The 13,129-nt window shown below is 43.7% G+C and overlaps 1 protein-coding gene across 4 annotated transcripts in view; it reads right to left on the bottom strand.

The window, feature by feature from the left end:
• The window catches only part of P4HA3 (prolyl 4-hydroxylase subunit alpha 3), a 41,620-nt gene extending 35,413 nt beyond the window's left edge, over window positions 1-6,207 (bottom strand). For 2 of the 4 annotated variants that reach the window (XM_019449799.2, XM_019449797.2), the window contains exon 1: window positions 5,905-6,203. In XM_019449799.2, coding sequence (XP_019305344.1) covers window positions 5,905-6,104 — 200 coding nt within the window. In that variant the 5' untranslated portion in view covers window positions 6,105-6,203. Of the gene's footprint in view, window positions 1-5,904 lie in introns of all 4 variants that reach the window. The other 2 variants (XM_019449796.2, XM_019449800.2) reach the window with 2 other exon arrangements.
• Window positions 6,208-13,129: the final 6,922 nt, after the last annotated feature.

The raw sequence follows: 13,129 nt of genomic DNA on the forward strand, positions 1-13,129 counted from the left end.
TCCCGAGACAGTGCACTTTGACAGTGGCTACTCTACGGTTTTAAAAACTAAACCAGCCTCCAGGGTGTGGGATTTTTTTTTTTTTTTTTTTTACTGCCCATTATTTCCTGCTTCAGCTCCATATGGAACTACTTAGTGGAAGATATTCCACTGCTAGACGAAAACACTTAAAGCAAGCAGAGACTTGGGCCTGAGTCCAGCCTGAAGAGTAAGTGTCCAAGGACAACTGAGGCTGAGGGGGCAGTAATTTCATAGACAGTTGGATTGGAAGGAGACCTGAGAGGTATCCTGACACAGCCCCCAACTATCTGTCAGTTTCCTCCTCTATAAAATGATAGAACTGGGGGCGCCTGGGTGGCTCAGTCGGTTAAGCATCTGACTTCGGCTCAGGTCATGATCTGTCAGTTTATGGGTTCGAGTTCCGTGTGGGGCTCTGTGCTGACAGCTCAGAGTCTAAAGCCTGCTTCAGATTCAGTGTCTCCCTCGCTTTCGGCCCCTCCCCCGCTCGTGCTCTGTCTCTCTCTCTCTCTCTCTCTCCCATAAATAAACATTTAAAAAAATTAAAATGACAGAACTGGTCTAGTCTAGAAGATCTCTATGGATTCTTTCGGCACGACCATTCTATTCTCTCTTTCCATCATCTTTTCCATAACTGAATAGATTCTTCACTTAGTGCTTGAGGACTAACGTTTAACAGGCATCAGAGGAAAGAAGGAAGGCAGTGAGGTGAAAATTTCCCCCAAGTCCTCCAGCACATCAAAAGCACTAGCTCCTTGTTCTCTTCACACCCCACTTTGTATTACGGTGTCAGTTTATTTAAGGCAGGGGTTTGATCTCTACTGCACCACATGATTCAATTCAGTGTTCAGATACGTCATTTTTCTGTCACACAAAGAAAAAAAAACCTATCAACAGATATCTGAGACTGGCTTGGAATCTAAACGTTGGCCTTATTCCCAGCCTTTGAGCAAATAGCTGTTTTTCAGAGACCGAGTTACTGGATGCTGAATTCAAACCTCAAGGTTTCCTAAATGGCTTTTTGCTTTAACAAATGTTGCTGAGAGTGGAAAATCAGATCCTTTGCTTCAAGAATGTGCACATAAAATTCGCAATCCAATACCGCATTAAACATAGCCTGGGTAGGTTATCCAACCGCAATACATGAGCTTTTTTAATTCAATATGTTTCTCCTTGGGAATTCAGAAATGGCTTTGTCTCAGTTCTTCTGAGACATCCTGAATGTTTAATTCCTAACAGAAAAATTATTGCTGCTGATTTTACTCTTTCAATCTTGGTAGTTTTTTAAAAACTACAACAACTGTTATCTATATATATAAAACTAGTATTTACACTATACCGGTATATAATTATATATACTATAACTGGTAAAATTTTTTCTTCATTAACTTGGGGTAAGACGTAGTTTCAACATCGAAAAATATTTTATTGCTAAATTCAGAAATTTAAAGAAGAATATCAACTGAGTCCCTTAGAAATAACATCTCAAGTTACATTAGGTCACCAGATTGGGAGTATAGGAAAATGAACAAGAATTGCCAAAATTCTTGTTCTCAAAAGCAAACATTTCACTAAATTTTAAAGCACTGACTAAAGAACAGGCAGTCTGTAAAATACCACGCTAAACTTTGTGAAATTAAATGCTCATAAGTCATATGAGAAAAGGATCTAGAATTTTTCTGATTATTTTTTATCTGGGCTCTCACAATCTTAGTTACTGCTTAGAGCCAAAAGCAGAGTCTAGGTTCACCAGGAGGTCTCAAAATAAAAATCATACAGTTGGAGCTAACATTTGTTAAGCATTTATTACATTCCAAGCAAAATGATAAATAACCTTTACGTGGTACTTAATCCTTCCAACAACTCTGTGGGGTAGGTACTATCATTATCATCATTTTACAGAATGTAGGTAAAGGAACTTGCCCAAAGTCAGAGCCAAGGATTCAAACAGAGGTCTGTTAAATTCCTGAATCCAGACTCTTAACCACTATGTGCACCAGTTGCTCATAAAACCTCAGGAGTTTTGGGGCTTGGTCTGGGTCCCGGCACATCAGATAAAGCAAGCAGTCAGGACATCATGGCACGATAGAAAGAAACCATCAAAAAAACTAGGTCCTAGTCCTGGATTTGCTACCCTACTATCTGGGATAAGGTACTAAATTTTAGTCTTATCATATTTACATGATTCTTTTTTATTATCTGGGCTCATTTGTTTAAGAGAGTAGTACAAACCTATTTCAAAGCACTGTGTGTAAGAATCAAATGAGATTAGTATTCTCTGACAAAGCTGTAACAACGACAATAGTGATAATACAGTAAAGGAGACCAGCATCAGAGCCCTGCCCCCCATCCCCTCTGCCAGTCACTTTGATCAGCACTGCAAACTCTCAGTTCTGAACCTGTTCCCTGAGAGGCCCAGCATCAGGATTCTAACCTCCCCATCTCTATCTGAGCCATCGAAATAAAGAGAAGGAGCACGTAGGTAGCAGGGAGCATGTTGGGATCTCAAATTAAAGAGAAGAGTCTTTTATTTCCACCAACAAACCGAGACTCCAATGCATGTGGACTGAGAACAAAATTAAAACATTTTGCTTTATAGAGTAGACCCAGGGGCACCTGGCTGGTTCAGCTGGTGAAGCATCTGACTCTTGATTTTGCCTCAGGTCCTGATCTCGTGATTTGTGAGTTTGAGCCCCGCATGGGGCTCTGTGCTGACAGTGGGGAGCCTGCTTGGAATTCTCTCTCTCTCTCCCTTTCTCTCTGCACCCCCCACACTCTCTCTGTCTCTCTCAAAACAAATAAATAAACTTAATTGCAACTCTGAAGAGTGACAAGAATTATTGAAAATATCATTTTTTAGACATGAATAGACACTTCTCGAAAGAAGACATCCAGATGGCCAACAGACACATGAAAAAATGCTCCACATCACTCATCATCAGGGAAATACAAATCAAAACCACAATGAAATACCACCTCACACCTGTCAGAATGGCTAACATTAACAAGTCAGGCAACAACAGATGTTGGCAAGGATGTAGAGAAAGAGGATCTCTTTTGCACTGCTGGTGGGAATGCAAACTGGTGCAGACACTCTGGAAAACAGTATGGAGGTTTTTCAAAAAATTAAAAATAGAACTACCCTACAACCCAGCAACTGCACTACTAGTCATCTATCTAAGGGGATACAGGTATGCCATTTTGAAGGGGCACATGCACCCCAATGTTTATAGCAGCACTATCAACAACAGCCAAAGTATGGAAAGAGCCCAAATGTCCATCGATGGATGAATGGATAAAGAAGATGTGGTATATATATAAAATGGAGTATTACTCGGCAATCAAAAAGAATGAAATCTTGCCATTTGCAACTACATGGATGGAACTAGACAGAGGGTATTATGCTAAGTGAAATTAGTCAGTCAGAGAAAGACAAATATCATATGACTTCACTCATATGAGGACTTTAAGATACAAAACAGATGAACATAAGGGAAGGGAAGCAAAAAATAATATAATGAACATAAGGGAAGGGAAGCAAAACATACTATAAAAACAGGGAGGGGGACAAAACATAAGAGACTCTTAAATATGGAGAACAAACAGAGGGTTACTGGAGGGGGTGTGGGAGGGGGGATGGGCTAAATGGTAAAGGGGCACTAAGGAATCTACTCCTGAAATCATTGTTGCACTATAGGCTAACTAACTTAGATGTAAATTAAAAAAAGATAAAGTGGTAAAAAAAAGAAAATATCTTTATTGTTAGAATACATACATTTTGTGTGTGTACATGTGTGTGTATTCATACTCTTTCAAACTAATAGTGAATTTAAACATGCATTAACTGCTTATATGCAAGCTACATACTTAAAAGCACATACCAACTTACATCATCATTCAGTCACTACTGAGTAACAAACAAGATCTTTCACACACACTTCCATACACAAACTGATTCTCTCCGACCCGGGCTCTCTTATACAGCCATAGCGTCCCCACACACCTTCTTCCCATGTGCCCCAGAATCGGTATTACTATCACATACACTCAACTCAGTTTTATCAGCAGCACATTGTGAGACAGGTCTCTGTTGTCTCGGCTCAGCAGAGAGTCAGATGATGTAGAGCTGTATTAATATATTCAGTTAGCAATGTGGTTACACCACTGCTGTAGACTTCTTAATGTCCCAAGCAGAGAAGGCACAACACCTATTCCAACACATGGTACCATAATACAATCATTCATCTTTCAGAGTTTGACACTGACAGTCAATACATGATTACAGTGCCTGTATTCCAAGTCTATATATAGTATTTTATGTCAGTGTGTAGCACTAGAGTGTGTTGATTTCATAGCAAAACAGTACAGCTGAGCATTTGCTTGTGTGTGCTATACCCATAATCCTCTAGTATCAAGTATGTTTTTCCTCCAGTGTTTTTTTTTTAATTTTTTTCATGTTTATTTTTTGAGAGAGAGAGAGAGAGAGAGAGAGAGAGACAGAGCATGAGCGGGGGAGGGGCAGAGAGAGCGGGAGACACAGAATCTGAAGCAGGCTCCAGGTTCTGAGCTGTGAGCACACAGCCCTACGCGGGGCTTGAACTCACAAACCGCAAGATAATGACCTGAGTGGAAATCAAGAGTCAGACACTTAAATGACTGAACCACCCAGGCACTCCTCCCCAGTGTTTTCTTGATGTCAACATACACATATCAAATGTCAGTTACCTTGTATTTAGAATTTAATTTTTTTTTAATTTTTTTTTTGAGACAGAGAGAGACAGAGCATGAGCAGGGGAGGGGCAGAGAGAGGGGGAGACACAGAATCTGAAACAGGCTCCAGGCTCTGAGCTGTCAGCACAGAGCCTGATGTGGGGCTCGAACTCATGAATCGCGAGATCATGACCTGAGCCAAAGTCAGACGCCCAACCGACTGAGCCACCCAGTCGCCCCTTGTATTTAGAATTTAGAGAGCTCTTATATATGGGGAGAGAAGGGAGAGTTGAAGCAAAGGAAACAAATGCTATGGACTCCAAGCTCCTTGAGGTCAGGGTTGGGTCTTGTTCACCATTTTATCCCCACTGCCTGGAGCAGTGCCTGGCTCACAACAGGCACTCAAACGTGTGTGTTGAATGAGTTAATGAACATGAAGCATTAGTCATATAGTGAGCTGTACAAGCAGCATTCATTAGAGACACAGAGATATCCATAGTGGCTGCCCACGCAGTCCCAGAGGCATGTAAATCTCATACACGGTCACAGAGAGTCACTTCATACTAAACACTAGTCCTCTGGGTCACATGGCCACCACACACGGCTACAGCCTCACAGTATTTTCTCTCTCTCACTCTTGTAGTCTTGCTGTGTCTCTGTGACACAGAGCCTGGGGCCCCACACAGCTGGACACAGTGCCTTGTGAGGTCCTTCCTCCTCAGCCCGAGTCACCCCACTACACTTTTGCACAGCTATCAACTTGGCTGTGTGAGGATGGCTCTGGGGTGCTAGTGTGTGTGTGTGTGTGTGTGTGTGTGTGTGTGTGCGCGCGCGCGCGCGCAACGGAGTTCGAGACTCCACTCCGTGTGACACGGCGTCCCTGGGGTCCCACTCAATCTGTTTCGCCACGACCTCATGCCTCGGGCCACACCTCGGGGCTATCTCGGGGTCCCGCACACTGGACCTGACCGTCACACTGGACCACGGTGTCTCAGTCTCACGGTCTAGCAAGGCTCTTACCCAGTCTCAAATCGAGTCTGAGGTCCCACGCAGAGGGACAACGAGACCGAGTCGCCCGCCACCGTAGAGCAGGGTGTCTCGGTCTGGTCCTCTGACTCAGTCTCCCCAACTGCGGCGCCCCTGGGGCTCCCTCCCGCCCCAAACCCGTGCCCTCACCTGGTCAGGTCCCGCAGCCGCGCCTCCTCCCCGCGCAGGTAGCGCCGCAGCAGACCCAGCAGCCGGCGCTCGGGCGCCAGGGCGCGCGCAACGCTGGTCAGCGCCGAGAACGTGTCCCCCCGAGCCGCGGCTCCCGTCGGGTCCCCTGCCCGGAGCGCCAGGACAGCCAGCAGCGCCGCCAGCCGCGCCGCGGGGCCCATGCCGGCGCTCGCGCGCGTCCCCTCGGACGGTCCCGCCAGGCCCCTGGCGCGCGCCGCTCCCGCCGGGCCCGCCTCTCGGCCCCGCCCGGCCGCTCGCCTGCCCTGCAGCCCCGCCTCGGGCCTCCCCTCCCCTCCTTTGCTCTGACGCCTGCAGTCTCTCCCCATCTCCCACCCGCCTGCCGCCTGGCTCCTCCGCCTGCGTGGGGGCTGCTGCGCCCTCCGTGTCCGCACGCTAAGACGTGGGCCCGGGAAGGGTTTCCGCTGTGGCCCGTTCACACTCGGGGGAGACAGAGGCAGGGGGTGTGGGAGATGAATTCACCGGTCTATGGCTGAACAACGCCATCCCCCGAGTATTCACCCCTCTAGATGGAGGGTGGGAATGCAGAAACACCACTGGATTCTTAAGGGGAAATCCAGGAGAGTGAATGATGTGGTTGGTAATGACGATGTGGGTGGAGAGCTGTGGGAGAGCAGAGGGAAGGAACACTTCACGGAAGACTTGACAATCTGAGCCATCATGAAAGACAGGCAGAACTCTGGTAAAGAGGGTGAAGGCGATCAGGGTCACGGTGTGACAAATCTAGGACCCATCACACCTAAAACGCTGGGGTCCTGGGTTATTCCTCCACACCATATACCTATGGCTACTTAAGCAAACAAAAATATTATTATTATATCCTACTAGGCTACTTACTCTTTTCCTCACCTTTCCAGGCAATGTTCATTCATTCATTCATTCATTCATCCATTCAACAAATATTCAGCACCTCTATTACTGTGCTGAGGACACAGAGAAACAGCACATCCAACCCTGGACTCACAAGGGGAAACAGACATAAACAAGTAACCACAATAAAGCACTATCAGGATAATGGAGGGCTGTGCAATGAGCAACGGCAACACTGAGGAGGGAGTCCCTGCCATGCATAGGTGGTGGTGAGGGCTTCCCAGAGGAGGCAATGTGTGCAGGTCCAAAAGGATGAAAAGAAATTGTCTGGAAGATGACAGGCAAGTGACGGATGGGCTTTCCTTGCAGAAGGTACCTATATGTACCAACGTTTGGAGATGGAAAAATAGTCTGAGTTCCAGAAATGATGAAAAGTTCCTTGTGGTTGGAACTGTCAGGTTATATTGCATTGCATGACATACTAAGAAAGTTAGCCTATCCTTTATGAAAATCTACTGGAAGTTTTAAGGTGGCAATAACAGCAATAACAACAGCAAGAGTAAAAATAATAGTTAATACTTACTGAGTGCTTCCTGTGTGCTAGGCACTGTCCAAGCATTTTGCATGCATTAGCTCATTTAATTCTCATACTGACTCTATGGCACAGGGAGGATTATTAGTCCCATTTTATAAATAAGAAGACTGAGGCACAGAGAGGATAAATAACTTACCCAATGTTAATTATGTATAGACTAGTTCAGAGGTGTGCTGGTAAACTGGCTCCCCAGGACAATAAAAGTCCCGATGTGTGACATTTGCTAACTTCTGTGGTGTAAACTCCCACAATGGCCACTTTCAAGGTACTGAGATGATATCACTGAACACAGTAAAGAGTTAACAACTGGCTCCCATGAGGAGCTATGAGCCAGCTCCAGCATAGCACTGCTCACGGAAGACACAGAGATGCATCATCCAGATCCCTTTTCAAGGGAGGATTTGATGCACAGCTCCAGAGAGTGTAGTCAGGAGAGTCTCTAGTAGTCAGCTCCTTGGGGTCTGTCCTGCAGCAGAGAGCAACCTTACCTCAAGCCATTTCAAAACTTCCTTGGGAAGCCTGCATCCAGTCTCTGAGTGAGGGAATAAAGATGGAGCTTAACTTAAACCATGTGTCATTGGCTTTAGCAAAGTCTTGAAGGCCCTCATAAAGACTGTTAGCAAAATCTGGAAGGGCCTCCAGGAGACTGTTGATGAGGGATTGAAGGACAGGAAGGAAAACAGCCTGGAGAAAAGGGCACTTGAGTGCTGTTCTGTACTGGAAGAACAGTTAATGAAGCTTGTCCTGCAGGCAATGTGAAAACAGAAGACATTCTAATAACTACATTGTGAATCTGGCTAATGAAGTCTCCAGGCAGAATGATGAAAGTGCCAACTGGCTTCTTCTGGCAGACTACAATAAAATACAAAAAACACACAAGGAATGGCTCAGTTTCTAAGCCAAATTTAGAGGAAATATAGAAGGTCTAACCGTCTATCCAAGGATCTAAAATTTCTCAAATAAAGAAGTGATGCAGGGTAAAGAACAAGCCCAGAGCACTACAAGTAAAACATGACCTCAAGGAAAAGCTTTCAAAAGTATGGTTTTAAAGACTCTTTGTTGAAACTTTAGGAAGATTTAAGGGCATGCCGAGCAGACCTTCAAAGAAAGGGCATTTCATTTAGATTCTCTCTGGTAAACAAGAGAGCCTCTAAGAGCCTTGAGTGTCCCCTATAAACCAGACTATTTCGACCAGGCAAAAATGTTTCTAAGAATCTTAAGACTGTTGTACCACAGCATCCTGACTCTCAGACCAAGTGAGAGAAGGGCCTGGAAAGAAAAATAGATGTGGCTTTTGTCTAAAGGACTGGATTCCAATAAGATGTATAGGAAATCACCAAGAATTTTCAGATAAGGGGCATTTGACTGGCTCAGTCAGTGAAGCATGTGACTTCCTTGACCTCAGGTTCATGAGCTCAAAGCCCCATGTTGAGTGTAGAGATTACCTAAATAAATAAGCAAACAAACTTTTATTTATTTATTTATTTTTAATTTTTTTTAACGTTTATTTATTTTTGAGACAGAGAGAGACAGAGCATGAACAGGGGAGGAGCAGAAAGAGAGGGAGACACAGAATCGGAAGCAGGCTCCAGGCTCTGGGCCATCAGCCCAGAGCCCGACGCGGGGCTCGAACTCATGGACCGTGAGATCGTGACCTGAGCTGAAGTTGGACGCTTAACCGACTGAGCCACCCAGGCGCCCCAAGCAAACAAACTTTTAAAAAGTTTTAAGTTAATTTTATCAGAAGAAGTACTGCCAGATTGGGGTAAAGAGAAAGAAAGAAAGAAAGAAAGAAAGAAAGAAAGAAAGAAAGAAAGAAAGAAAGAAAGAAAGAAAGAAAGAGAAAGAAAGAAAGAAAGAAAGAAAGAAAGAAAGAAAGAAAGAAAGAAAGAAAGAGAAAGAAAGAAAGAAAGAAAGAAAGAAAGAAAGAAAGAAAGAAAGAAAAGAAAAAGGAAGGAAGAAAGGAAGGAAGGAACAGAAAAAGAAAGAGGGAGGGAGGGAGGAAGGAAAAAAGAAAGAGGGAGGGAGAAAAAAGAAGGAAGGAGGGAGGGGGGGGAGAGAGAGAGAAAGAGAGAGGGAGAGAGGTAGGAAAGGGAAGGAAGGAAGGGAAGAAGGAAGGAAGATAGGGAGGGAGGGAGGAAGGAAAGAAATTTAAAAAGATGCCTTTGGACCCCTGTACCCATTTCCTATTGCTGCTGTAACAAATTACCTCAAACTTAGTGACTTGGAAAAACTCAAATTTATTATCTTACATTTCTGGAGTTCTAAAGTCTGAAATGGGTTTCACTGGGCTGAAATCAAGGTGTCAGCAGGGCTGTTTCTTCTGGAGGTTCTGGCAGGAGAATCTATTCCTTGCTTTTCCCAGTTTCTATGGACTGCCTGCATTTCTTTATTTGTAGCCCCTTCCTTCTTCCTCAAAACCAATGTAACATGTTTAAATCTCTATTTGACTTTGCTTCTACTGTCGCATCTCCTTCTCTGATTCTTTTAAGGACCTTTGTGATTACATCAGGCTCACCAAGATTAATTCGGTATAATCTCCCCATCTCAAGATCCTTAACTTAATCACACACCAAAAGGCTCAGATTTGGGGAACTAGGGCATGGACATCTTTAGGGAGCCATTATTCTGCCTACCAATACCCCCAATCTTCTATGGGCAGAAAACAGGCCAAGATGGCTACTCAGTTGCAAACAAAGGTCCATGGCCATTTCACCATTCTTACCATGAAGAGAAGTGTTAGGAGGGAAAGTGTAATGGAGCGGAAGTCAGAGTAGAAAGAAACAACTTTACCGATTGTGGTTAAAATAGTTTTCTTTGGCAAATTTAAAAAATTCATATAGCAATGTGAAGACATTGCTAGGCTCCCTCATCCCCCCAACCTGAGGGCCTCTGAAAGGGTTTGTGCACATTAGGGGCTTTGAAGCTTAGGCTTTATGGCAAACTGCCTCTGGTAGGCACTAAGAACATGGAATCTGGAGCCACATACCTGGGGTCACGTCTCTGCTCTGTACTTACACTGTTTGCACTGATGTTGCAGCACCCAGAAGCAGATGCTGAGACAGAGTTTGGGGTACAGGATATTTATTACAGATCAACATCTGTGAAGGGGAGAGGAAGGAGGGAAGGGCACAGGAAGAGTCAAAGAGGCCTGACAAAGCTTTGATCAAAGTGACAGGAGTGGGGGTGCCTGAGTGGCTCAGTCTGTTAGGTGTCCCACTGACTTCCTCTCCAACTTTGGCCCAGGTCATGATCTCGCTGTTCAAGAGTTCAAGCCCTGCGTCAGGCTCTATGCTGACAGTTCAGAGCCTGGAGCCTGCTTGGGATTCTGTGTCTCTCTGCTCTCTGCTCCTCCGCTGTTTGTGCTCTGTCTCTCTCTCAAAAATAAATAAAAACTTAAAAAATTTTTCTAAAAAAAAGAGGCAGGGAGACTGCAGCTAGTATCTCCTTTCAGAGCTGTCTCACAACAGGCGTGAATGGCTGGGTCTCTAGTCCGTCACCTCACTAGGTCCTTGTTTAGGGTTCACTGAACTTCTCAGATATGTAGACCTATGGCTTTTGTCAAATTTGGGAAATGTTCATATATTATTTCTTGAAATACTTTTACAAACTCTTGGAATTTTAATGACATGAATTAGATACTGCCTCATAGGTCCCCAGGCTCTGCTCATTTTTTAAAAACACTTTTTCTCAGGGTGCCTGGGTGGCTCAGTTGGTTAAGCAACTGACTTCGGTTCAGGTCATGATCTCACAGTTCATGAGTTTGAGCCCCATGTGCTGACAGCTCAGAGCTTGGAGCTTGCTTTGGATTCTGTGTCTCCCTCTCTCGCTCTTTGCCCCTCCCCTGCTTGCACTCTCTCTCTCTCTCTCTCTCTCTCTCTCTCAAAAATAAAATAAAAACAATTTAAAGAAAACACTTTTTCTTTGTTGTTCAGATTAAATAAATTCTATGGACCTATCTTCAAGTTCACTGATTCTTTGCTGTCATTTCTATTCAGCTATTGAGTCCATCAATGACTTTTTTCCTTTTGTTATTTTACTTTCAATTGTAACATTTCCATTGAGTTTCTCTTTATATCTTCTATTTCTTTGTTGATAGTTCCTACCTTTACATTCATTTAAAGAGTGTTCATCCTTACTCCTTAGAGCACTTTATGAATCTTCAACAATTTTCTTTTTTTGTTGTTTTTGTTTTTAAGTTTATTTCTTTATTTTGAGAGAGAGAGAGAGAGACCACATGTGAGCAGGGGAGGGGCAGAGAGAGAGAAGGAGAGAGAGAATCTCAAGCAAGCTCAGTGCTGTCAGTGTAGAGCCCGAGTCAGGGCTCTATCTCACGAACTGTAAGATCATGACCTGAGCTAAAACCAAGGGCTGGACATTTAGCCTACTCAGCCACCCAGGCACCCCGCGTCGTTGACAATTTTCAACATTTGTGTTAATCTCTTTCTGGATGTCTGTTGGTTGCCTTCTCTCACACTTGACATTTTCCTAGTTCTTCATATGCAGAGTAATTTTGGATTAAGTGCTACATATTTTGAATATATAAGTGTCTAGATCGTATCTCTCTATCTATCTATTTATTTATTTATAATTTAACTTTATTTTTTATTTTTTTAAAATTTACATCCAAATTAGTTAGTATATAGTGAAGCAATGATTTCAGGAGTAGATTCCTAAATGCCCCTTACCCATTTAGCCCATCCCCCCTCCCACAACCCCTCCAGCAACCCTCAGTTTGTTCTCCGTATTTATGAGTCTCTTTTGTTTTGTCCCTCTCCCTGTTTTTATATTATTTTGTTCCCCTTCCCTTATGTTCATCTCTTTTGTCTCTTAAAGTCCTCATATGAGTGAAGTCGTATGATTTTTGTCTTTCTTTGACTGACTAATTTCACTTAGCATAATACCCTACAGTTCCATCCACATAGTTGCAAAAGCCAAGATTTCATTCTTTTTGATTGCCAGGTAATACTCCATTGAGTATATATACCACATCTTCTTTATCCATTCATCCACAATGGACATTTGGGCTCTTTCCATACTCTGGCTATTGTTGATAGTGCTGCTATAAACATGGGGTGCATGTGTCCCTTCAAAACAGCACACCTGTATCCCTTGGATAAATGCCTACTAGTGCAATTGCTGGGTCGTAGGGTAGTTCTATTTTTAGTTTTTTGAGGAACCTCCATACTGTTTTCCAGAGTGGCTGCACCAGCTTGCATTCCTACCAGCAGTGCAAAAGAGATCCTCTTTCTCCGCATCCTCGCCAACATCTGTTGTTGCCTGACTTGTTAATGTTAGCCATTCTGACAGGTGTAAGGTGGTATCTCCTTGTAGTTTTGATTTGTATTTCCCTGATGCTGAGGGATGTTGACCATTTTTTCATGTGTTGTTTGGCCATCTGGATGTCTTCTTTGGAGAAGTGTCTATTCATGTCTTTTGCCCATTTCTTCACTGGATTCTTTGTTTTTTGGGTGTTGAGTTTGATAAGTTCTTTGTAGATTTTGGATACTAACTATATCTGATATGTCATTTGCAAATATCTTCTTCCATTCTGTCGGTTGCCTTTTAGTTTTGCTGATTGTTTCCTTCACTGCGCAGAAGCTTTTTATTTTGATGAGGTCCCAGTAGTTCATTTTTGCTTTTGTTTCCCTTGCCTCCGGAGACGTGTTGAGTAAGAAGCTGCTGCGGCCAAGGTCAAAGAGGTTTTTGCCTGCTTTCTCCTCGAGGATTTTGATGGCTTCCTGTCTTACATTGAGGTCTTTG

Source organism: Panthera pardus, unplaced genomic scaffold (genome assembly GCF_024362965.1).
Source record: "Panthera pardus isolate Hobbes unplaced genomic scaffold, ASM2436296v1 HiC_scaffold_12, whole genome shotgun sequence".
Classification (NCBI taxonomy): domain Eukaryota; kingdom Metazoa; phylum Chordata; class Mammalia; order Carnivora; family Felidae; genus Panthera; species Panthera pardus.